We start from the raw sequence: 26,518 nt of genomic DNA, 5'->3' as shown, positions 1-26,518 counted from the left end.
GGTGGGGTGGGTCAGGAGGGGTGTCGCGCCTCCGCCTGGGGGATTCCTGACTTTGATTTGCCCCAGGGAGGAAATCCAAGGCGGCGAGATGCTTCGGTGAGGCTGAGCCTACAGCCGTGGGGCTGGACTTGGCTGGAGACAATTCAGCGCTCCGGGGAAAGGAGACGCACCTCTCGTTGGCTGGAAGATGGAGGCCAAACCTTTGTTCAGCATGCAGAAGGCTCTCGTGCAGCCCTTCCAGATGTGCATGCTGGATATCCCCCTGAGCGTGCAAGACGACGATGTGAGTACCGCCAGGGTGCATGAGTGTGTGTGTGTGCTCTGAGGGGCAGAGGCTGGTGCAGCAGACAGGGTCGGTGGCCGCCCAGATTCCCGACGGTCTTGGAAGCATCGTAGAGGCGAGTCACTCAGGGTGGCTGGAAGAAGTTTCCGGGGACATTTGGGAAATCCAAACGTCCCCCCGCCCCCCCCCCCCCCCGTGCATATAGGCACAACATTCTCCGTGCATTTCGGTGGGCCTTGCGCAGGAGAATTTCCCTGTACATCCCTGGGATTGGATCTGCCTGCCCCCCCACCCACTCTGCCGCTTTTCGCGGCATCCCAGACCTGCCGCCTGAAGCAGCTGCCTCGCCTCGCCTCACCGTTGGGCCGGCTCGAAAGTTACCAAGAAGCTCCCAGGGCTGGCGTGTACCTTGGCGGCAACGGGCTGCCGTGCGAGATACGTGGCTTTGCTCTCGTGTCAAAGCACTGGGACAGGAGGAGTTTTCTCCCAGAGTTAGCAGCAGCCGTGATCACTACCCAAAGCATGCGGTCGAATTATTTCCCTTTATTACCTTTTTAAACTGCCCGGCAACTGGAGTTCTGAATCACACCCTTGTTCCGCTCCATATTGTCTGGCTGGGGATTGCTGAGAATTAAACTTGGGAACTGCTTTTCCTTCTATCACAGTAAAGGGAGAAATCCCTACTTTGGGCCTTTCGCATCCAAAGGACCAACCAGACCGGCATTTAAAATTTGTCCAGAGAGCCTTTGCTTGTGGTGTCTTTGAGAAATGTGAGCTGTGGGGTAATCACATGTGGCAGAGCCTTCTCGGTGGTGGCACACCAGCTGTAGAACGCCCTCCCAGTAGAGATTGGACTGTCCCCCAGGTTGTTTTCGTTGAAGCGCCCATTAAAGATGTCTTTTTCTGTATCGGCTTTTTGGTTTGCATCGCATTGCATTGTGGATTTGGAGTTTCAGTGTTCCGATTTTAACGGCATTCGTATGTTGCCTTATTTCTACACGGGTTGTCAGCTGCTGTAGCCTCCCTGTGAGGAAGGGATGGATATAAATATAAATAAATAAAGATATTCTTCCGTTGAGCTACTGAACCAGACCCTCCGTACACTGACTGGCAGGCAGTTTTCCAAGGATTCAGGCAGCGCTCTTTCTTAGCCTGACCCGGGTGTGTGTGTGCTGGAATTGGAACCCAGGACTGCCCGCTCGCCAAGCAAGGGCTTTAGCCCTGAGCTGCAGCCCCTCCCCTCAGGCGTGTTGAGTGCCGCCCTGCTCCTATGGTACTCTGGGAGCGTTTTCATTCGATCCGTCTGTCCATGGGCCAAGACAGGATTGTTGCGGGGAGGGGAAAGTCCCGGGGTTTCATAAACGGCCTTGGACCACAGAGCGGACTTCTCTTCCCACGTCCTCCTGTCTGCCTTCAGGCCCTGTTCTAACCTTCGCCGTGTTCTGCCCGTAGGCTGGAATGGAGTAATTTATCCCACCACCCACCACCGTTGAAAGCTTGTCCCTCCCAGGAACTTATGCTAAGTGAAGCTGCCCTTCTCTCGTTGGCCACGTCTCCACAGCCATGCTGATCTACCTTACAAGGGTGTTGTAAGGTCTGCAGAGTGCTTTCTTGAAGGCTCGGGGGGGGCAATTTTGGGTGAGGGGGGCTGTGGCCCACTTTTCACCACCCCTGGACTCCATCAGGCCTGTATCCAGGGGTGGGCTAGACCCCCCCCCAATTCTCTCTGCCCCCTAATTTTTTCTTGCAAACAATTAATTAAAAATCAGTTTACAATTTTGTCTCTGAAAGGCCTGCAGAGCAGATGGACTACCCCATCCCAACTTTTTTGGCAGGTCCCCCAGAAGTTTTAGGCTGGCTACGAGCCTGAGCTACACTCCTGGCCCTGCTATGCCACCGAAAGGCAAAAAAACCAGCAGCTTGCTGCGGAATTTCATGGGGAAAACTCTACAGGGGCTTAAAAGGGACAGATTCATCTTGATTTTGAGCTAAATTTCTCCCTTTTGAGACACAGTCCCAGTCTAGTGCTCTCAGCTCCTAATCTGCAATGGCCCTCTTTGGGGGCCTTGTAGGACATTTCGGATGTCAGGAGCTGACGCTACGGCCGCTGAGAGACTCGGGTTCTAGAAATTCTCTGAGAAGGGAGTTGAACCCCGGAAAACAGGGGAGCAGAACCCCTTTGTTGGACTGGGACTCGAGAGATCCAGGTTCTAGTCCCTCCTCGGCCGTGAAGCTCACTGGGTGACTTTGGGTCAGTCAGCGACTCCCAGCCTAACCTACCTTGCAGGGTTGTTGTTGTGAGGATAAAAATGGAGGAGGAGGAGGATTATGTGCACCGTCTGGGGTTCCTTGCAAGAGGAAAGAAGGTGGGATGTAAATGTAGCACATGTCATTACATCCCGTTTGGACTACTGCAATGCGCTCTATGTGGGGCTGCCTTGAAACTCAAGTCAGTCCAGAAAGCTGCGGGGGGCGGTTACAGCAAGCCCACAACGCCCTTGTTTCAACAGCGTCTCTGGCTACCAGCCTGTTTCCGGGCAGGACTCAAACTGCAAGTTATGACCTATAAAGCATCGCTACGGTTGGGACCAGGCTGCCTGAAAGACCGTTTTCTCCCATATGAGCCTGGCCGGGCCTTAAGGTCTTTGGAAGAGACGCTTCTTTTGCAAGTGTCTTCAGAGAAGTCTTTGGCGGCGACGGGCAAGAGGGGGCCTTCTCAGTGGCCGCTCCCAAACTGTGAAACTCTCTGCCCGTGGCAGACATTTTGTGTGAGTGCCCACAAGGCTCCCTCAAAATTGACACATGGATCTTGTGGTGAGAAAAGCTGGTTGTGTCAATAGACTCTCATTTATAAGATACTGAGATTGTGTCAATAGACTCTCATTTATAAGATACTGAGATTGTGTCAATAGACTCTCATTTATAAGATACTGAGATTTATGTATGTATTTTTTTTCTGGATGCAAGGATTTGTTTTTCTGGCTTTCCCCCCCTCCTCGATGCGGGGCTGCTGCCGTTCTAGACTTGTGTATTTTTCTTTCCTCCCGAACACCTGTGGAAGGGCCAAAAAAGAAAGAAAACAGCATTATGTCACAGATAGCCCAATAAAGGGTTACGCATCCCATAATTCCCCATTCAAAGGTGGCCGCTTCAAGTCTGAAGCCATCCAACAAGCTGTCAAACGCCACACAAGGAAAAAGTTGCTATAAATATAGGCAGATTCTACCCAGACTATAATTAGCAAGCCCTCTGAGGCTTTTTGCTGGGTATCGCTGGCCGGCTGAGGTCACGGCGGCCAGGAGGATACCTGGGCGGTTGCCAGAGACGGCCCTACACCTGTCTGGACTCATTGTGGTTTGGTGACATCTTTCCTACTGGGACGTGGTTGTCTTTGCCATAATAACAGGTTGCTGAGGCTAGATGGACTTTTCTGTAGTCCCAGAGATTACAACTTTGGGTCTGGGTCAGAAGGTACTTGTGGGATATGGTTACCGCGTGTGGTTTCAGAGCCAGCTGGGGCGAATTGGTCGTTAGGTTTATTTCACCCAACCATAAAAAGTTAGGCCGTTCAGCGGATGTTTTATCCCCTGATATCAAATCCCCTCGAATGAAACTACATCCAGGCTCAGGTCCTCCAATAGGTTTCTGTTACCAAGGTCTAATCCTGGAACCTGGGTAGTAATAATGATTGCTGTCAGGTAATTAAAACTGGTTTTGGTAGCCATACTCGCCTAGGGCGAGAGAGAATTTTCCTCCAAACGAGCAGATGGGGGAAAGTTATTGTAAAGTGTATGGAAAACAGGCACCAATCACTGTCGGCATGATACAAGGGATGCCAGATCTTTGTGCTGAATATAGACAGACCCCTTCCATAGCTCCCAGCATTCCCCAGCTAGCAATTTGAAGGACTCCCCCCTCCCCTCTAACCATGTGTAGGATTTTGCCCTTAAAAAAAAAAGTTAGCCCAATTTCTAAGTGCGTGAACGGCATCACATTCATATTTGGCTCTCTGTTTTTGTGCTTCTGGACTGTGGGGAGACAATCGACGGATTCAGAGTGCTGCGTTGGCACGCAAACCCCCTTTGCAGTTCTGGATTCTAAAGCTATAAAGCAATTACAAAATGGATCCCTTGTAGGAAATTAATGAGTCAGGTTGGGCCAAATTTTCCCTCTCACTCAGCATTCTGGGTGGATTCAAAGATTTGTGTACTGTACTTGTGCTCTCCCCCACCACCCTTGTCCCCATCGCTCCAAAATGTGGCAACGCATGCCCTCCGGTCTTTTGGGGACATTTCACACACGCACAGAAACCAGGCGAGCGAAAAGCAGAGCTTAGATCATAAAAACAAGTCATTGGGCTTCATTGTGTTATGCAGATCTTTCGCCGGAGGTGCGAGCGAAAGGTGCCGGGGCTAACGCTGGCCCAAATGCCTTGCTCTCTTCCTGGAAGCCAGACTTGTCGACCCCAGACAGGGTTAAGCAGCAGTAAGAGAAAGGCGCTCTGTGCAAGCTCAGAGGTGCAGTCTTTATTCACGTTTTCCCCAAACGTGAATAAAGCACCAAACCCTCAGGAGAAGCAGAAAACGAGGCTGCTCCATCTTCTGCCTAGCAGTCATGGGACAAGAGAAGGAGAGGGTGGGCGGCTTCCGTATGGCCGGAGGAAGCGGCCGTACGCACCAAGAGGAGAGGGTGGGGCGGGACTCTAGAGAGGCCTTCTGGCTGTGCTCTCACTGCTGCAAAAAATGCCACGGTGGGACAGCGGCTGGCGGAGATCCGACAGGGAGTGGATCAGTGCAGTTTGCTCCGCCGACTGATGCAGGCGCCTCACCTTGCATCAAAGGTGGGCCAGCCCTGCCTCTGGGCATATTCCGTTTTGTCCACGTCCTTCTTAAAATGTGGCGGCCAGAACCAGGCACAGTTTCCCTGCCTTTGCTCAGCACCTGTTCCGTTTCATGCATTGTTTCCCCAGCGTAAGAGAAGGTGTGCGTGTGCATATGTGTGTGTACGGTGGCTCTCACATTCTTATGGCCATGGGGGAGCTGGGGGAAATGAACAACCGGCTGAGACTGTGCTGAGTGAACTGAGTGTTGCAGAGACAGGACGCGGCAGGCATTTCTCCGTTGTGAGCTTGCTGAGGCTCCAACGTGCCTCCTGGAGTCCCTAATCATACAGGATTGTTTGATAACTGTACAAAGAAGGGGAGGAGGAGATAAGAGAGAGAGAGGGAAAAGATCAACGGTGCTGACGAGAAGGCGGCAACTTTCTCGGCATCCTTAGCGCTGACTCAGCACGGAGCTCCCTGCCAGGCGCTGACTCACCTGTGAGTCCTGCCACTCCGTTCTCGGAAGCTTTGGGGCACACGGCCATGAATCTCTTCCCCGCCACCGCCAGGCCCTCCCTGCGTTTTAGCAACCACCAGTTGACCCTGCGGCGTCGGGCCTCCCTTTAGCCCAGAAGTGTTGAGCCTTCCGGCCCCCGGGTCAAATTTGGCCGGGATGGGGTGAGAATCCAGCCCTCTGCAGTTCTCCAAATGATGACTGACGGTTGGTGGTTTGCCAGTTTGGGCATTTCCCCCCATCAAATTCCTAAAGGTTGACAAGGCGCTCCTCCGACTTACTTGCTGGCAGTGAGAGCTTTAAGCTAAAATAGGCTGGTATTTGCGGGTGTGGGTGTTTGTGTGTTCCCCTGCCCTTTTTGCCTTCAGCTCTCCCCTGGAATGTGGCCCCCAAGAGCTTCTCTGAAATTACATTCGGCCCCTAGTTGAAAAAGGTTCAACACCCCTGCTTTAGGCCAGGGATCCACCCTTTCAGAGTTCCACTCGCCTGGGGCGAGCGAGAATTCCTGACAGGCGACCAGCTTTTTTTGCACGTCGCATGACGGCATGTTCCCTTTTGAAATGTCAGGCCTTTTGAAATGTCACGTGGCTCATGTCCGAGCATGTGGGCTGACGAGCTACTCAAGAGATATAGCTGCCAGGCTGACCTAACGGCTGAATTCTGGTTTGCCCTTGGCTTCGCGTTAGTTAAACTCAGCGTCGTTTAGCCGACTGTTAAATCTCAAAAATGGAGAGATTCAGAGTCTTTCCAAGTATTAAGGAAGTCCTGCACTTTCTCGTGGTGCATGGCCAGCACCCAGTAGCAAGATTTCTTGCCCTTCCCAGATGGAGCAGTATAGCACCCTTGCTGTGGGGGGTAAAGAGTATTTCTGAGGAGGAAAACCAGCTGCCTGCCTCCACTCCACTCCCCTTTTTCGCCTTGCTGCATTCTAATCCTTGTCCAGATGTTTCCAATAATAATATTAAAAAAGATTTTAAAAACAACCAACTCTTGGAAGAAAAATCTTCGATTCCATGTAAATGTACGCAGAGCGATTTAATTTGCATTTATTAATCTGAGCGCATGAATTAAATCTGCGTCTCCTCGACTCATAATTTTGGGCCCTGCATGGCGACCGTGGTGGTGAAAAGGGCCCTCCAAAACCTGGAGCCGGTGTTGCTTTTGAGGGTCATTTTTAATATCCCCTTCCCCCCCCCCCCCCGCCCCCCAAAAAGCCCTCCTGGGAGCATTTCTGTTTGCCCACTCCAAACTGTGACTCAAATGCAAGAGACGGGAGATAGGAGAGCTGCGTGGTCCAAGAACCAGTTAAGCTAGAGGATTTGGGCTTAATCTTCTCGAAGTCAATGGGACTTAGCTAGTTTAAAGCCTAAAGCCGGGCATTCTCTTATTGACAGAATCGTGTGCAGAGTGCACTGGCAACAGAACTGTTTTCAGGAACTGTTTAAGACAACCTTAGGCCACCGGGTCAAATCCGGCTGAAACTGACCCTCTGGGGTTCTCCAAATGGCCTGTTCTAAACAGGCTTCACTGCCTTTCCTAAGGCTTCGTTACCGGCAGGAAGGGCTTCCCCCTTCTTCCTACCGCACCCCCCCCCCCCGAAAATGCTACACAGAGGTTGAGAAGTCCCTGTAAAATGGGGTGAGCTGTGGTGGAGAGGTGATCCCCAAAGATCAGGTAGAAAGACTTTCCACGAGCGGAAACCTTCCTCTTGCAAAAGGTGCCTTCCTCCTGGAGCCAACCCAATTCAATGAATCCGTATAAAAGAACAAAAATCAGCAAAGCAAGCAATGATAGCATTAGATTAAAAAAGATGAAGCCCTAAAATACTTGAGAATATTCAATAATAGAGCTTCATAGGAAGACTCCCCCTCCCCCCAGCATGAAACTGCTGGATTTCTCAAAACGTTTGATTCTCTTCATTTGGGACTCAATCAAGACCAAGGTTTTCTTTCCAATTGCAGGTGTTGAATTACATGGTTGCCAATTATTGCTGTTGTGAACGGTTGCTTTGCTTAGCATCAAATGACGCATGCTGGACCTCTTGCATTGGAGAACATGCACATATATGTGTATGTTTGTAACCCGCCTGTGGAACTTTAGTTATGGGGCAAATTAGAAATGTACCAAATAAACAAACAAATGCTTTTGGCACTGGAGAATAACGCTGCATGCCTCTGAAGTAGGCTGTAGTTCACGGAAGCGTCTGGCACCGTAGATCTGTTCGTGTTTGCGTGTGTGAGTGTTTGTTTTCATAAGGTCTCTTCGGATCGGTTTCCCTCCAGTAAAATGTGCTCCTTGCGACAGACCTCAAAATTAAGAAAACAAGGAGAGGATTTCAGACTTTCCACCTTATTGAGGCGGGCCATTGTCCCTTTGGAATCTGCAAACACAGGGAAACAATGGTTTGGATTTCCTGCATATATCTCAGCAGGCTGTTAAATTTAGAGATCAATCAGGGTCCCTTAAGTGTCAACTCGGTTAACTCTTTGCCTTCCTGTCCTCCACTTACACCCTGTAGCTGGTCTCTCCCCACCACTAAATTCGTCTTTCCAGAGGGGATCAACGCTCCCAAACACACTTTCTCCCCTTGCATCACAGCAGCCGGCTGGAAGTACATAACGCAGGATCAGTGAATGTGCTGTCGGCCGCTTGGACGGCTTCCTCTGATTTAGTTTACCTTTAATCGTTTGAAATTAATTTCTCGCCATTTCTTAGTGTGCCCCAGCACAAAGAGTGGCGACTCCGGTCCTAACGACATTGTGTGTCAGACCCCTTCATGTCATGTCGTTGAGGACTCTTAAAGTAAGCTAAACAAAATTCAGGACTCTGCCCCATGATGCCTACAATCTAAGCTGGGATCGGCTGCTTGACTTTATATCTGTGAATTGTGCGCAAAATCCCTGATTCAACACAGCCCAACTCAAGAGTTACTAACTTTTTTTTTTTCTTTTTATCAGCCCCTGTGCTTTTAACTAGGGTGTCCATATGGAAAGGAGGACAGGGCTCCTGTATCTTTAACAGTTGAAAAGAAAAGGGAATTTGCAGCAGGTGTCATTTGTATGCACTCAGCACCTGGTGAAATTCAAAAGAAGGCAGGGCTCCGGCAGCTTTAACTGTTGTGATAAAGAAGGAATTTCACCAGGTGCTGCATGCATACAAATGACACCTGCTGCTGCAATTCCCTTTCCTACACAACTGTTAAAGATACAGGAGCCCTGTCCTCCTTTCCATAGGGTCAACCTAATTATCTCTCTTTTCTCACTCATGACAGTTTTTCTAGATGGATATGATGGGTTTTGCCAAGTCATGCTGTCTTTTATTGATCCAGGAATTTCCTATCGAGCATGTTTTAACTATGACTGCTTTCTAGATGTTGGAGTGGATGTATTTTGGTAGGCCCAGTTTCTGAAGGTTTTCTGTAAAAAATAATAATGATGTGATGCAGGTGATTGATGTGATGATGATGATGATATGATGATTTATATTTCTATACTATTCCATAGCTGAAGCTCTTTGGGCATTTTTCAAAAGATTAAATTGTCCCCTGCATAGCAATTAATCTGGGGGGGGGGAACCTTCCATTGGAAACGATAGATAATCCAGACTCTGTGAAATAGATCCGGGGCACTTTGAAATAGATCTGGGGCCCAGGCTTAGCAGTGCCCCTGGCATGTGTTGCGTCATTCGCAGATATATTGTGGTGGCATCTTTCGTGGCTTAGACTCCACTTCCTCCGATTCTCAGTTGGCACACTGTGACGTACAGCGAAGGGCGGGCAGCAATTGCAAACTGCCGGGCGAAAAGGCCATTTAAGAAATTCTTATCTTGTATACGCTGAAGCTTTGCGTCCAGATCTCACAGGCTGTACCTCTTGCATTTGATGACCCCTAGGACCCGCTATTTACCTTCATCCCACTGTGCATATATGGGCCCAGATAGGTTATATCTGCCTGGTGGCGATAACAATTCATTAAGCTGATGCACAGCCGATCTGAGTCTGTACACAGCCGCTGCCCCGATAAATCTGTGAGCCGTTAAAGCCCCACCAGACTTTCTCCCTCTCTCTTTCTCTTTGTGCGTGTGGATGATAACAATAATACTATGATAATATCAACAAAGACTCTGGTGGAACTTTAAAAGCTAACACATTTATTTTGGCACCCGCTTTCCTCGGCACTTCCCAGTTTTCCGGGTCTACGAAGCGTTAAGCTCAAAGTGAAGATTTATATACACATGCTTGGGTGTGTGATGTAAACTGTGTTGTCAGAGTGAATTAAAATGCAAGAAAAGTTCAGGCACTGATGGCTACCTTAACCGTTGCCGTTTGAGAGCCAGTGTGGTGTAGGGGCTAAAGTGTCGGACTGGGAGACGGGAGATCCGGGTTCTAGTCCCCACTCGGCCATGGAAAACCACTGGGTGACTTTGGGCCAGTCATAGTCTCTCAGCTCAGCCTCCCTCACAGGGCTGTTGTTGTGAGGATAAACATGGAGAGGAGTGCACCACCTTGGGTTCCTTGGAGGAAAAAAGGCGGGATATAAATGCAATAATAAGTAACCCTGACAAACTCTCTATTATTATTGTTGATGATGATGATGTGAGACAATAATTGGGAGGCAGCAATGGTTTGAAAAGCAAAATCAACATGCAGTAAATAATAATAATAACAATCGTAATGTAACACAGGCCACAGCTAGACCTAAGGTTTAACCTGGGATCATCCAGGGTTCACCCCTGCCTGAGCACTGGATCCCCTGTGTGTCACCTAGGTGAACAGGTTTGACCCCTGGATGATCCAGGGATAAACCTTAGGAATAGATTCGGCCAATAGCAAGTCAATTAGCATATGTAGTGTGATCTTTTTTTAAAAAAAACAAACCCTACCTTTGTAACGATCCATCCATCCATCCAAGTTTATTGTACAGCCGCAGACCCGCCCAGTCCCTATTCAGCCCAGCAGGAAAGAGAGTCGCATCTCTTGATGAGCTATAGAACCCCCCTTTTCAAGCCATCCAAATTGGTGGCTTTCATAGAATCACAGAATAGCAGAGCTGGAAGGGGCCTGCAAGGCCATCGAGTCCAACCCCCTGCTTTCATTGGGTCTTGTGGCAGTGCATGCCCTAGTTTGCGCCGTGTGAAGAAGCCCTTCTTTTGATCTGCCTGTCCTTGGACAAATCAAATAAAAATAAAAGCCTCCCTCCCGGCGGCGGCTCCTCTCTTCTCCTCTCCTCTCCTCTCGGACTGCAGAGGGCGTCCTTTGGCTTCCTTTCGGGCCTGGGCTCTGGAGAGGCGAGAGGGGGACCCAGGGCCGGCTGCTGGCTGCTGGCTGCTTCCACTTTCGCTCGCCGCGCGCTCTCTTCCTTCCTTCCTTCCTTCCCCTCCCGGCGCTTTCCCCCTTTTCCCTTCCCCTTTTAACGCGGATGACATCAGGGCTTGGGCGAGGAGGGGGCGGATCAAATGTCCCCAGCCTGTGCGCGATGAGCGAGGCGTGTGCGCTTTGGAGAGGCGAGAGCGAGACAGACGGGAAGAAAGGACGGAGGCGCAGGAGCCGAGGCGCAGGGCGCACGGCGAGGGCTCCTTCCCAAGGCGAAGATCTGACAGCCCCCCGCCCCACCCCAAATATAATTATTATGGGAAGTTAGCAGGAGAAGCCCCCCCCCTTTCACCCTCATCTCATGGTGAACCTCATGTGGTCGGAGCTGCTGCAGGATGAGCGCCCCAAGGCGGCTGCAGGCGGCGGCCCCACCGGCAGCAGCCCGGAGAAAATGTTCGAAGGCTCCCGGCGGCTCCGCAGCTTGTGGGACGGGGTGAGGCTGGAGGTGGCCGCCGAGAGCGCCAGCCCCGTCGTGTTGCACAGCTTCACGCAGCTCGATCCGGACCTGCCCCCGCTGCTGGAGGTAAAGCGAGGCGAGAGACCGCGGGGGTGGGCGCCGCTTTGGAGAGGGTGGGGGATTGGGGGTACATGGGGGGTGTGGGTGATGGGGCGCCCCGTCTCTGAGTTTTAGCATCCTCGGCTCTTTCGAAGGGCGGCCTGGGAAGCCTCTCCTCTGCCCACGGCCTCGATCCCCGGCCGGGTTTACTCGCGAGTAAGCTTTCCTTGGGGCTGGCTGGGTCAAAGCCCACGCGAATCCTACTCCGAGCAGCCCTTCGAAACGAATGGGGCTGCAGCCAGCCGTGGCGAACTCATTCATTTCGATGGGTCTACTCTAAGCAAGATATATGTTGGGTGTTGTTGTTGTTTTAATCCGTGATACCAGCGTGAGGCGCATCCTAGCAGCCGGGCGACTGTTTTGGAGCGTGCTGTGTCAGATGCTTCGCTTGGGAAGGGCGCGCGCGTGACACGGGTCGATTCCTGGGCCCGATCCCCCCCCACCTCCCCACACGCCAAATTCCGGAGGGCGAGCTCTCGTTGCTAGGACAAGATTCGGGACCCGGGAATGCAGGAAAGTAATCTGCAATTAAAAATAATCCGCACATGCAAATTTAAGAAACGATAGCGGGGGTGCTTTAAATTTCGCAGGAGGCCCGTGGTGCCAAAGGAAATACATTCTTCCATGAACTGGCACCCTGACCCACATTATCCTAAACCAGTGGGAAAATTCCCTGCTCTGCTTAAGCTTCATTGCTGTCAAGGAAGAGGTTTGGGGCGAGGAACGTGGCAGGATGTGCCAAGGAGAGAATTTACCAGTCTTGAAAATTGCCCCCTGCATGGCATTTAAAGGCACAATCCTGTGCGTGTTAAGAGAGGTGGGAAGGGAGAGCCCTACAATTCCCAGCATTGGGAATTCTGGCAATTGTAGGACTTGCCCCCTTCCCTCTAAACATCCATAGGATTGAGCCTTACATTGAGTAAAAAACACACCTTCCAACGGGCACTCTGGAATAGTGCAGGAGCCCTGAGCCTAGCGGTGCCCCAATTTTGGGGTTACCGGGCTGACTGAAAGGCGAAAGGTTTTATTTTATTTTATTTTGGTGCGTTGATATCCCGTTTCTTTTTTCTGTAGCTCAAGGCAGGGTGCGTAGTGCTGTGTCTTCTACTCCCCTGCCCCCATGATGTTATCCTCACCACAACCCTGCGAGGTAGGTTAGGCTGAGAGGGTAACTTTGTGTGTCAGAGAGAGAAAGAGAGAAACTGTCCCAAAGTCAACCGGTGAGTTTCTTCTCAGCCTCGCCTACTTCGCAGGGTCCTTGGGAGGATAAAATGGAGAGGAGATGGACTAGGTAAGCCGTCTTAGGCTCCTTGCAAAAGGAAATAAGCAGGATATAAATATAATAAATGAATAAAAATAAATGAGTGGAGCCTTCATGTGTAGGAGCAGTGCGCCACGAAAGTGGCCTCTTTAGGTCATTTTCGACTCTGGACTGGTTTTTTTTTTTTTGTGATCCCCTCTTTAGATTGGTACTGTGCGTTGCTTCACTTCAAAATGTGGGGAGCCTGCCTGCTGCATTTGGGGGGGCTGGGGGCAGAGGAGAAATCTTTCGGTGGGAAGGGAAAGGCCTACTCTGAACTTCCTAGAGGCATCCCCTTGACTGTGGTGGGAACAGGATGCAAAGCTAGACTGTCTTTTGGTCCCATGGAGCAGGGCCGTTGCCTGGCAAATCGATGGCACCTCCAAAAGCTTTCTCGTCCCTATGGCCTTCTCTGCAAGTTGGCGGATGTGCGGATCCGATCTAGGGTTATCGGCTGGGCAAATGACCTTTGGCATTCCCTTTCTATCTACTGGCAATAGAGGTATCTTTCTCTCTCTCCCTCTTGTGCAGTCATCCGTTTGCTTGGCTTTGGTCATAACCAGTCGTGGGATGATTCTCGCTCACTGGGCAAGTGGCCAAGTTCGTTTTGAGCCGAGAGAGCACAGACCTGGCGCCTTTAGAGCATTAAACGAGAGACAACAGACTTCCTGTTGGGAGCTTTTGTCGCACCTTCTGTTCATATCTTAGCGGCCTGCCAAAAGCTCTCTGGCCTGGCCGGGGATTTGGAGAAGACCCGTAGAGCTGCTCTTTCCATGGGGGAATATCCGCATTGGGGGATTCGCCTGGAAAACAGGAAGCAGGGGCCTGTTGTGGGCCCCCGTTTCCCAATGCCCCACTGACCCTCGTGCCATGGCATTCCATCGCAGGGCACTCTAGGTCGCTGCAAACAGCTCAAGATGTGTGCGTTTTGCAACCTTCAGGCTACTGCAGGCTTACAAATAGAATTGCCAGTGTCTGGAGGCTCCCTGCCACTCAGCCTGACCTTGTAAACAGCCCTTCGCCTGGTTGCCAGGGGTGAGTGGAGAATCCGCTCCAGGCGATCAAAAAGAGACGTATCGTTGCTGTCGCTCAAATGTTGTTGTGTGTTGTGTGTGTTTTTAATCGTTGCTTTTTAAACGGCAGAATAGCTGAGCTGTGTGTAGGCAGACTAACCCAATCCCGCGTTAGTTGGGCCTTGGCAGCAGATTTGGAGGTTCTGCTGAAAGGCAGCCATGTTCAATTATTTATAGTGATGTTCTTCCCGCTGTTTGGATTTATTTTGCCTCGGGTGTCGGAATACCTTGGGTGGGCTCAGCTACAGAGCAGCCCTTGGTCTTTCCCGGTTGCCGATCAGGGCGTTTTTTTCCCCTCGAAACGCTGGGCTTCTCTCCTGATGTCCCCATTTTCCGGGCCTCATCTCTTTTGGGAACAATTGAGCCAAATCCATCTTTGCTGTGCACAAAGCGCTCCTCCTCCTCCCCACCCACGGCTTCATTCCCTTGGAGGGTGGGCAAGTGATGTCGAAAACACCATCATCTGGTTCTCATTACGTCTGGCGAGAAGTGGTTCAAACTTCCTCGTTTTTCTCCCCTGGGCGAGGAGAGGTTTCAATGGGATACCAGGAAGGGAGGGGGGCAGGAGGTCAACGTCTTTACCCGCCCCCCCACTCCATTCTAAAGAAATTATTGTTGGGGAGGGCGATCAATTAAGCCCACCATGTCTGCCGCTTCCTGCACGTAGGAAGAAGTGCCATTTGCTAAAGCTGAACGACTTTATGAGACTAGAGAGAACAGTAGCTAATTTGGGGCTGTTGTTTATTTATTTATTTATTTATTTATTACATTTATATACCGCCCCATAGCCGAAGCTCTCTGGGCGGTTTACAAAAGTTAAAAACAGTGAACCTTAAAAAGTATACAAAATTTAAAACCATCAGAAACATAAACAGTATAAAAACAACGGTCTCCATTTAAAAACAACAGTTCTGGGGTCTGTTAAAATACAAACAAACTTCGTGTTGTTAAATGCTGTTCAATGCCTGGGAGAAGAGAAAAGTCTTGACCTGGTGCTGAAAAGATAACAACGTTGGCACCAGGCGAGCCTCATCGGGGAGATCATTCCACAATTGAGGGGCCACCACTGAAAAGGTCCTCATTGTCATTGTTGTTTTTAATCGTTTTGTCATGGCTAATTCTGATTTCTCCTGCCCCCTGCTCTGTCTTTAAAAACAACAACCGGGTGAACTGCAGTGTATCTTTATTGCATTTTATTATCCCAGTGAAAAGATACTGTTCTTGTAAGAACGCTTTTTCCACAAGCATGAGGGGGACTCTCCTCTATCCGAAGGGCTGTCCGGTCCGATCTCCATTTAAAGATAAAGAACGTCACGAACTGTTGCCCGTCCACAGTTAGCGCCTGAACAACAGATTGAACAGGTGGGCCTGCACGTCACCTGAGATGGGCAGCATTTCAATTTCGGTTATAATCCTCATTTCTCAATTTGCACCCTCTGCATCTAAACTAAGCCACGGAAATGTGCAAATCTCTGCCCTCTTTGGGGGCGATTCGCTAAGTGGCTGCCCCAGGCCCCGTGGACATCCTGGCCGGCCTCGGGAAGGGGGTTCCGCCGTTGGCCCTCCCGAGACGCCATTTTAGAACAAACCCACCTCTCTATTTGTATAATACGCGGCCTTTAGAGATCACATTTGAAGTGTCCCTCAGTCCTTCGCGGATAATATCTCAGCTGAACTGAGAACACCCACCCTGTCAGGAAGGTAGGCTAACAGGGCTATCTCCGTATTCCATATGGGGAGGCGGAGAAAGAGAGAGAGAGAGAAAGAAAGAGAGAGAGAGAGAAAGAAAGAGAGAGAGAGAGAGAGGAGGCCTCTTGGTATGTGGCTGGAATGCTTTGCGTAGAGCGCCCAAGGTCGGCGTGATGGGCCACCTGCCAAGGGCCCACACCTTAGCATGGGCCCACTGACCAGAGCACTCTGGGGCTGCTCCTCCTCTTCCCCCTTGCAACCTGCTTGTTGCCCCATGTCTTGCTGTGGACCAGGCAATGGTGGCGGTGAGAAGGAGGAGGAGGAGGGGCCGCGGCCTCCTGGTTCACCTGCCAAGCAAGCAAGCGGGAGCCATGATGAGGAAGAGGAGGAGGAGAAAGAGAAGACGGTGGCGGTGAGAAGGTCAACTCACCAAGGGAGGGGGTCCGTTGAAGGTGTTGCCCCCAAACCTCCCCCACGCAACGCAAACCTATACATGTCTCCTGAGAAGGAGCTTTCATTGGTTTATGTGGATGCATGTGGATAGGAGGACAACCTTAGCTTCCAAACATAACATAGCAAGAGCCCTGTTGGATCAAACTGAGGGTCCATTTAGAATCCAGCACTCTGTTCATGCAGTGGCCAACCAGCTGTTGACCAGGGACTCACAAGAGGACACGGTGCAGCAGCACCCTCCCACCCATGTTCCCCAGCACACAGGTGTACTGCTTCTGATACTGGAAGTAGCACAGAGCCATCAGGTCTAGTAGCCACAGATAGCCTCCTTCTCCTCCTCCAGGAATTGATCCAACCCCCTTATTAAAGCCACCCAAATTGGCGGCCATCACTACATCTTGGGGTAGTGAGTTCCATAGTTTCACTATGCGCTGTGTGAAGAAGTCCTTCCTTTCACCCGCCCTGAATCTCCTACCAATCAGCTTCATGGGAGGACCCCATTGGGTTCTAGTATTTTGAGAGAGGGAGAAAAATGTCTCTCGATCCACATTCTCCACACCATGCATAATTTTGTCCACCTCTATCCTGTCTCCCCTTCTTAATTTCTTTTTAAGTGTGGTGACCAGAACTCTAAGCAGTATTCTAACTACAGTTACAATTCTCAGTTCAAACCTCCCCAAGCGTTAGGCCTGGCGGAGATTAGAGTCTCCCAGAGGACAGGCAACAAGTTTATTTTTAAATAACAAAAGCGCTTTTGGCCCCAAATGAGAATGAGAAAAGCAACAGGTAATCTGTCCTTAATTATCAAGGATGTCAGTGGAATTCCTCCCAGCGGGCCTTGTCTGCACAGACTTGCTCTGGCTTTTTTCCCCCTTTCTCTGGTGTGTGTGTTCGCAAGTAACTTCTTTTAAAAATGAAAAGGGAACAAAACGGAGCAACCTCGCCGAATGCAAAGGGGAGCCGAAATGAATGTGTCCCCAGCAATTCTCTTCCGAGGTATTTCTCCACTTCCCCCGACCACCCCCACCCCGCACCCGGATACGCTTTCATATTTCACGTCTGCACTTCTCATCCTGTTATTTTTTATCGCTGGCATGCTGCAGTGCTTACTGTTTGACAACTTGGCTCTAAGTTTGTTGGTTTATTTAACAGATGAATTAAAGTGCTCTCATCCTGCTCCTCACTTGCAAACAATCATAGGAACGTAAGAGGAGCCCTACTGGATCAGACCAAGGGTCCGTCTAGTCCAGTGCTCTGTTCACACAGCGGCCAAACAGCTGGAATCCACAAGCAGGACATGGTCTAACAGCATCCTCCCACCCATGTTCCCCAGCAACTAGCGTATACAAGCTCACTGCCTCTCATACTGGAGGTTGCACTTAGACACCAGGACTTGTAGCCATGGATCCTCCAGGAATTTATCCACCCGCCTTCTAAAGCCATCCAAATGGGTGGCCATCACCACATCTTGTGGTAGTGAGTTCCATAGTTTAACTCTGCACTGTGTGAAGAAGTCCTTCCTTTCATCTGTCCTGAATATCCCATTTTCAGCTTCATGGGATGACCCCGTTGGGTTCTAGTATTTTGAGAGAGGGAGAAAAATGTCTCCCTGGCCACATTCTCCACACCTTGCATAATTTTGTCCACCTCTATCCTGTCTCCCCTTCTTAATTTTTTTTTTAAGTGTGGTGACCAGAACTCTAAGCAGTATTCTAACTACAGTAACAATTCTCGGTTCCGTCCTTGAAAAGTATTGTTAGATAATACTTAACACACACATACATATGCACACACACAGTCACACTTAGTCACATGGACAAGTTGATCCAAAGGCCTTGCGTTGCTTGGCGAAATAAGTCGTAACTATTTGCCAAAACGAAGTCTCCTCTGAAGGATTAACTGTATCTAGAAGACTAAGGCGCCCTGTTTTGAAGCAAAGTAAGAAGTTGATCTCTGAGGACTGTGGCATTTTTAATCTGGATGGAATGACTACACAAAGGATCTGTATGATCCGGCTTTTATTAAATGGATACCCCAGGTTAACAGAGACCAAGGCATTGTTTGTCAACACTGCAGCATCCACAGGGCCACTGAAAGGCGTCCCTTCACCGGATGTGTGTGTCCACAGTCATGGGGAGGTACAGAAACGTGGTATGACAGCACGGCGTTGAGCGTTCCGAGAGCATCGCCTTCCGTTTAATGTTTCTCCCTCTCTCAAAATACTAGAACCCAACGGGGTCATTATCCCATGAAGCTGATGGGTGGGAGATTCAGGGCGGGTGAAAGGCAGGGCTTCTTCACACAGCGCAGAGTTAAATTATGGAACTCACTACCACAAGATGTAATGACGGCCACCAATTTGGATGGCTTGAAAAGGGGGTTGGATAAATTCCTGGAAGAGGAGAAGGCTATCCATGGCTACTAGCCCTGATGGCTATGGGCTACTTCCAGTATCTGAGGCGGTAAGCCTGTGTGCACCAGTTACTGGGGAACATGGGCGGGAGGGTGCTGTTGCGCTGATGTCCTGCTTGTGAGTTGACAGCTGGTTGGTGCCTGTGTGAACAGAATCCTGGATTAGATGGACCCTTGGTCTGATCCATCAGGGCTCTTCTAATGTCCTTGGAGCAGAGCTGGAACGTGGCCGGGCGGGAGTTTGTCTCCATCGTGTGTTTCTCGGAGACTGCCCCGCTGGGTTCCCAAAGAAGCACCCCATTCCTTCCGACCCCCCCCCCCAAGGTTGGAGTCTGGATTGGCAACTTTGCGAACCAAACCCTTCTGCTTATCCCCCTGAGCGTCTTTCCAAATATGAACATTCTCTCACCCTACCCGGACCACCCAAAAGTGTTTGCATTGCCCTCGGATTTTTTTTTTTTTAAAACACGTTTTAATGCTTTAAGCTCTGGGTGTTTAGAAACAGCCTTGCAGAGCGAGTCTTCGCAGGGCGCAGGGCCATCTTTTCACCTAGGGCGCAATCCTAGGTCCTTGGGGCTTCAGGATTTGGAAAGCTGCAGGCCCCTTAACTTGGTTTTGTAAACCTCAAATGACCTTTCTGGGCACCCTGGGGAAAACGGGAGTTTGGGCCAGGGCCCCTTTTGATAGCCTTGGGTCCCTGGAAGAGCCTGGTCTCTGCAGCACCCAGATCCATGCAGCTCAGCCTAAAAACATTTAAATTTGCAACACAGGACGCTCCTTTAGCAGGAGCAGACACTTACTAAAACAACAACAACCCAGGTCGGTGGGTTTCGCACTCAAGGCTGAACATCTCCTCACTGTCCTCTTTCTGCTTTGCTCTGATTTCTCTCTCTCTTTCTCTCCCCCCCCCTCCACTTTCCTGTTCCTCGGGGAATTTAGAAACGGAACGCCGGAACGGGAAGACAGAGTGAGCTTGTTTACTAGGCCTTGAACACACAAGAGATTCCTCAGGGGGGAAAACAAAGGCGCGTTGTATGAGTCCGGTGCCCTTGTGTGACAAGCTCTCATGTGCTGCAGCTCAGAGAGGAGGGTAAAAAGATGTGGGGGGGGGGGAAAGCAAGTTCAGGGGGCATTGAACAGAATAATCCTTCAGTCACCTCCTTTGTCCGCTTGATAATTAATTATGTGTGTATCTCTCTCTTTCCCCTGCCTTCGCTCTTTTCGCTGACCTGTTTTCCCCTTTTCCTAGTCCAGTTGCATTTTTTGGGTGGGGGGGGAAGTCTTGCTGTTTTCCCTCCCACGGTGGCATGCCCCCCTTTCCCGCCTCGCAAGGCTGTCGCTCTCGCAGACTCAGGCTTGCCGCAGCTCGGATCGTTTTCCAAGAGCCCGCGAGAAGGGTGTTGCTAAGGAACGGGTTTTGGATGCCAGCTGAGCTGCAAGGGGATAGATGGGGCCGTGTTTCGGGAGGCGGAGGCCCTGCGAAAACGGTTCCGGTGAAGAATGTTCCTTTTCATTCTTCTGCAAAAAAAAGCAGCGAAGGGAGGTGGCGAGGACGTGTGTGGAATTCCCCCCCACCCCACCCCGGATATTTTGCTCAGTTGCTCCTTTGCCTTCTGAGACTTTGGTAGGACACAACCAACCCATTTTCAAGCGTATCTCTGGGGTCATGAGGACTAGAAACACGTTTTTAAAAAAGAAGGCAAAAGCTGAATTTTGGTGCCCAGTTCCCGCGAAGTTACAGCCAATGTGCATTCCTGGAATCATCACATCCCTCAAAGTTTCCTAGCTTGGTTGCATGGGAGTGGTTCCCTCCCCCTCCCCCCGTTGCTGGTAAACAGATCAATATTTAGAAACCTGAACAAGCTGTTGATTCTCAAGCCATTCGATGGGAGAAACGTTCACCTCTTGAACTTGTGTTTCATGCAGGCGGAGTTTCTTCGACAACTCTGTCACTTCTGGCTCTGTGTGTTTTGTGCACCCGAAAATGTTGCAGTGGGCATAGAGCCTTCGGACACAGGGAAAGGCGCAAGAGATGAGCACAGCAGCTATGAGCCTTAACATGTTATTGTTTTTGTGTATTTATTATTATTTATTTATTACATTTTTATACCGCCCAATAGCCGAAGCTCTCTGGGCGGTTCACAGCTCTCTGGGCGGTTCACCGCCCAAATGGCAAATGCCGTCACAAAACCAAACAGCGAAATGAATAATACCACGATAAAAGGATAAAAAAAATAACATCATATTCCACATTTAAAATATTTGTATAACTATTTAGGAGACTGAAGAGCCGAGCAGTGAAATTAATAAAGCGGCAGCTGAAAGATTAAATTCCTATAGGAAAAGGGAGGTTAATTTAACTTGGCGTCTCACTGTATATAATGAAGATGTGAGATGGGAAAGCATTCCATAGACAGGGGGGCCACTACAGAATGAATGAATGAGAAAGTTTCACTACAGAGAAAGCCCGTTCCCCCATCGCCCCTCGCTGCACTGTTATGAACAGCAACACCTGGAAAAGAGCATTTAAAGATGATCTTAGCAACTGGGCAGGGACGAATGGGCGAAGACATATATGCATATCCTTACACGTTTTAATAAAATCAATCTCACATCTGCACGGGCTCGTCAGTCATGTCTCTGCCTTTCTATTCATTGGCCCCGAACACTGGAAAGGCGGGAGTACACTGACTACTTACGGAGGTAGAATACCGTACCGCTTGCACGTTTTTCATCTCGGTTATCATAAGGACTAGAGACTTAAGTTTTTGTTATGTTTTTGTTTTGCTGAAATGACAGATGTTTGAGGGCTAGAATACCCAGGCTGGTGTGTGCGTGGGGCTCGCCCCAAATAGACAACCCCATGCCTTATGGGGGATTATTCAACATGGTGATATATATGTTTTCCACCCCGTACTGTTGTGACTTGCATCTCATGCCTGGCTTTTTCCTCCTGCTGGCAGTTCTACAGCTAATTTCCGCCATCAATGGAACGACTTTCTTCTTGCATCAAGATAGAATTCAAGAGAGGAGTTGGTATCACTAACAGATGGGAATGCTTTTCTTTGCCTCTCAAGCGTGGTGGCGGGACAGAAGGAAGAAAACGCTGTTCTCTCCTCCTTGGACCGATTCTGTAATATGGGGAATAATTCTGGCCTGCCTTATAGCACAGTTGTAAGGACTGCTGAGAAAACGGATGCCGTAATGTGAAAAAGAATATGCTGTTTTTCCCAGCTGAAAACAGCACACACACCCCGCCAAAGTCCAGCAGTTCCTTCCTCCCAAATATTAAAAAAAAATAGACATATCTAAACTTAAATCTACAATACGCCAGGTGAAGAGGAACAGCGATAAGGACAGAAAGCGAGAGGCACCCGACGTCCGTGCACGTCGAGTTCTTTCAGTGCTCTTTATCAACATTGTGACATAACTCTGGGCTCTGATCTTGGCACGGGAAGCAGGTTGTGGGCTCATGAGCTGGCTTTGCCCAGATAGCTCTGCGATGGCCCACGATGCATGCTTGCCGTGCCTGAAAACATGGGCTCATTCCTAAAAGCCGGGCAGGGGCTCGTCACGCAAACAACGTGGTGAGGAGCTCTTCCGTACCCGTAGCGGCGTGTGGTCCCAATAGTTTATGTCAGGTCAGTGTGGAGGGTAGGGTGTGGGTGTGGGTGTGTATGCATGCCACTGAAGGTTATGGAAGTGCTGGAGGACTTTGTGAAGCCCAGAGGTGGCCGGCAGGAGCGCATGCTTTGGCTGCCAAGGGTCCCAGGCTCGGCGGTTGGCGTCTCGCTGGGGTCAGGCAGCGTCCTGGCTTCGTTGCATCTGTTTCTCTTTGGGAAGGAACCAGCGCTCAGTTTGTCTGTGTGGGTTTTGTGGGTTTGGTATGTGGTGTTTGTATTTCATAGAATCATAGAATAGCAGAGTTGGAAGGGGCCTACAAGGCCATCGAGTCCAACCCCCTGCTCAATGCAGGAATCCACCCTAAAGCATCCCTGATAGATGCTTGTCCAGCTGCCTCTTGAAGGCCTCTAGGGTGGGAGAGCCCACAACCTCCCTAGGTAACTGATTCCATTGTCGTACTGTTCTAACAGTCAGGAAGTTTTTCCTGATGTCCTGCTGGAATCTGGCTTCCTGTAACTTGAGCCCGTTATTCCGTGTCCTGCACTCTGGGAGGATCGAGAAGAGATCCTGGCTCTCCTCTGTGTGACAACCTTTCAAGTATTTGAAGAGTGCTCTCATGTCTCCCCTCAATCTTCTCTTCTCTAGGCTAAACATGCCCAGTTCTTTCAGTCTCTCTTCATAGGGCCTTGTTTCCAGACCCCTGATCATCCTGGTTGCCCTCCTCTGAACACACTCCAGCTTGTCTGCCTCCTTCTTGAATTGTGGAGCCCAGAACTGGACGCATTACTCTAGATGACGCCTAACCAGGGCCGAATAGAGAGAAACCAGTACCTCGCGCGGTTTGGAAGCCATACTTCTATTAATAGAAGTATTACTGGTTGCTGTGTGTTTTGTGTATGGGGTGTGTGTTCAGGTGTGTTTTACAGAGCTGTCATTTTATACAGTTGGTGTGTGATGTGTGTGTTTGCTGTGTGGTTGTGTACGTTTTACAGAGCTGGCATTTGTGTGTGTGCCGTGTGTTTGGTACGTGGTAGTTGTGTGTAGTGTGACGTGTGGTTGTGCGTTTGGTATGTGGCATTTGCTGTGTGGTGTGTGTTTGCTTTGCGTGCGGTGTCTGCTTTCTGTGTGTAGGTGTGTGATGTGTTTGTGTGTTTGAGCGAGGTGCGTGTTTGTGTATGTTTCACAGAGCTGGCCTTCCGTCTCCGTTCCCGGTCCAAAGCGACAACACTCTCACCCCAAATGTAGGCACGCTCTCCCCTCTTGCTGCGCATCGCCGCTGGCTGGCCTACTTCAGGTTGTGTTTTTCGGATGCAGCTGGCCGGCCATATCCGACCCCCGTGCCCCTTTCTGCCTGCACGTGCTCGGGAAGCCAGGAAAACAGCGCTTGGCTTCTCCCGACGCCACGCAAAGCGTTATGTGTGTGGTGGGCCGGATATTGGCACGGGCCGTGCGTGTGTGCGTGCGTGCGCGATCTTTGCTTTGACTTGCAAAAAGGCAGCGCAACTGGAGAAAGCAACTGGAGGCAACTTAATCCCGGAATGCCAGGCCTTTTATTTTTAGGGCTTGCGTCTTGGCCACATTTTAATACATAGCAGCTGAACAAAGTCAGAAACTCCGGAGAGGACGGGGCGGGGGAAGAACATTCCTTGCTCCAAAACCTTTTTTTCTGTTTGTAAAGGCAAAGTAGCGATGGATCAAAAGCCCTTCCGATTTCTCCCGTCTGCCCGGCCCCACTTCGGAGAGCGCCTCGGCGCACTCCAACCCTGAAGTTACGAGCCGGCAAAAAAAGGGAGAAAAGGTCATGAGGACTTGGAACTTGGGTGGGTGTGTTTGTTTTGAAGCGCAAGCTGACTTTCCGCAAGGCCTGGACCAGGGGAACCCTGCAAGGCCATAATTTCTCGCCTGATGACGTACCTGCGGGAGAGCATCTATCTTTCTTAGGAGTTCCAGGCGCAGAAGATTAAGCTGACATGGGAATGAGAGAGAGAGAAAGCCGATGTCTCAGTTGATCCTGCTCCATGTCAGTTCATGCCTCTTGCGGAGAAGCAATCCAACAGGTTTTCTGGGTGGCCCAGACGCGTTGTGGCCTTAGCGACAGGCCGGTACTTCTGTATTAAATTTCCCCGTCCTGCGGGAAAGCCTTTACCCACCCTCCATTGTAGTGCTTGCCGTGAAATGATACCTACGGGCACTTTACTGGAAAGAGCTTTCGGCAAATTCTCATGGCGGTTGAGTAAATGAGTCAATTTAACAATGGGCCTGTCTCTGTTGATGCAACAGCTACGTTATATATATTTATATATAGGTCTGGATGTTCTGGGTTGGATCCAGATTGATGCTGGATCAAGTGCCCTGGCGCAATTGGACTTCTTCACCCCTCCTTGCCAAAGAGCCGAGAGGGACCTTTCAGGCAGAGAGGGATCTAATTTGGGCAGAGCCTTTCCTCATAAAGTAGGCCCCTTCCTCTCATGCGCATCCAGCCCAAGAAAGAAATAAGAATTCGACCCATGGTTGAACCGCAATACCTGATCAGGGGTCTGGAAACAAAGCCCTATGAGGAGAGACTGAAAGAACTGGGCACGTTTAGCCTGGAGAAGAGACGGTTGAGGGGAGACATGAGAGCACTCTTCAAGGAGTTGAAAGGTTGTCCCACAGATCTCGATCATCCCAGACACGGGATAGTGGGCTCAAGTGACAGGAAGCCAGATTCCGGCTGGACATCAGGAAAAACGTCCTGATTGTTAGAGCAGTACGACAATGGAACCAATGACCTCAGGAGGTTGTGGGCTCTCCCACCTTAGAGGCCTTCAAGAGGCAGCTGGACAGCCATCTGTCAGGGATGCTTTAGGGTGGATTCCTGCATTGAGCAGGGGGTTGGACTCGATGGCCTTACATGCCCCTTCCAACTTTGCTATTCTATGAGTCTATCTGAAGGATTGTCTCCTTCCATATGTACCTGCCCAAAACCCTAAGAACATCCTCAGAAGCTCTTCCCTAGGTGGCCCTGCTGAATGAGGTGAGGCAGGTAGTTGGAAGAGATGCAGCCTTTTTGATGGTGGCATCTGGGTCGTGGAACGCTCCCTCCAGAGAGGTTTACCTGGCGCCTACCTTGTGGCCTTTTCACGGCCAGGTGGACACCTTTTTCTTCTCCCAGGGCTTGTAGGAACTGTTTTCAGTGCCTTTATTTTGCAGCTTGCTTTATTTTATTTTTTATTCGGATGGCTTTATTCTCTGCTTTATCTCGGTTTTTTTCTGCCCTGTTTTTTAATCTCGTTTTGATGTTTGTACTTTGGTTTTAATGTATTGTACCCCAGAGAACTCCAGTTATGGGGCAGTTTAGAAGCATAGCTTGCCTACTCCTGCTGTAAGCTGTTGATTTTTTTGTGGGGGTCCTAAACACCATTGCATGTCAGTGAACGACAGATGTAATTGAACGGTAAAAGCGTGCTTCCTCGTGTTGCAAGCTGTTTTTTTGCTGCTGTTGGGTCCGAAACACCACTGCATGTCGGTTTGAGAACATCAAACGTAACAGAATGGCAAACGTGAACCTCGAATCCTGAGTGCATGTTTGGAATATTTGCAGACTATCTGGGGAATGTTTTGAGGATTCATGGAGGGGCGCTGCGGGGGAGCGAGCGTCGGCATTTCTGGTGGCGACAAAAAGCGGATCCTGCGTCAGCTGTAGCCGCTGTGGGTAGCTATGTGGGTGGCTGGCATCGCCCGAGAACAAAAGGTCTGCTTTTATTCCACTCCCCCCCCCCCCAGACCGATCTTTTGCAAACAGCTTCACGCTGGCCGACTCATCCGTCCTCTTCAATGGACGCTGTTCTTGCATTTTCCTGCTTCAGCTGTTTACTGGGTCACCGTACTACGGAAGGGGGGGGGGAACGCAAAGTTTGCTTTTTTTTTTAATTGGCTTGTTGCTGCACAATGAGTCACTTCTGCCATTAATGCAGAATTTGGAGAGAGAAAACACTGAACGGGGTTACCGCTGTTCACTGACCCCGCTCTGCCGTGCTGTTTTCCCGGTGTGTAGCCCGGCTGTTGGGTGTGGATGATTTTTTGCCTTGCGGTCTTGCAGTGCGCTGACCCAAGATAACTCCCTCCTGCTTAAGAGGAACTCGTCCAGAGGAGAAAAAAACGATGATGAGGGGTTATCGCCCTGTCTGAACGCAGCGCGTCAACCACGCGGCGTGGCTTGCTGACCACCCCCCAACAACCCGTGAAGAAGCCGTGGTTTTCGCGAGGCGCCTTGTTCGAGAAAAAACAAACCATGGCGAATGGTTAACAAGCCCCGCTGCGGAAAACGCACTGTGTTCAGACAGGGTGAAAAACCACCCTGTGGGTCGGGGTCAAGAGCCAGCCCCATTGCCAGGGCGGTGGGGAGGAGGAGGAGGAACAGGAGACGCCATGACCTCCTG

General features: G+C 50.3%; 1 protein-coding gene across 4 annotated transcripts in view; it reads left to right on the top strand.

Annotated features, from left to right (window-relative positions):
- RALGDS (ral guanine nucleotide dissociation stimulator) overlaps positions 1-26,518 on the top strand; it is an 84,664-nt gene that overhangs the window by 19,121 nt on the left and 39,025 nt on the right. Inside the window, exon 1 of one of the 4 annotated variants that reach the window (XM_063144563.1) lies at positions 11,209-11,513. The exons of 2 other annotated variants lie outside the window; for them this stretch is intronic. In XM_063144563.1, the coding sequence (XP_063000633.1) occupies positions 11,292-11,513 (222 nt within the window). In that variant the 5' untranslated portion in view covers positions 11,209-11,291. Of the gene's footprint in view, positions 1-11,208; positions 11,514-26,518 lie in introns of those variants that run through there. One more of the 4 variants, XM_063144564.1, reaches the window with a different exon arrangement.

Source organism: Elgaria multicarinata, chromosome 19 (assembly GCF_023053635.1).
Source record: "Elgaria multicarinata webbii isolate HBS135686 ecotype San Diego chromosome 19, rElgMul1.1.pri, whole genome shotgun sequence".
Lineage (NCBI taxonomy): Eukaryota > Metazoa > Chordata > Lepidosauria > Squamata > Anguidae > Elgaria > Elgaria multicarinata.
Note: the sequence above shows the minus strand (reverse complement) of the source record. Positions and strands in the feature narration are given on the sequence as shown.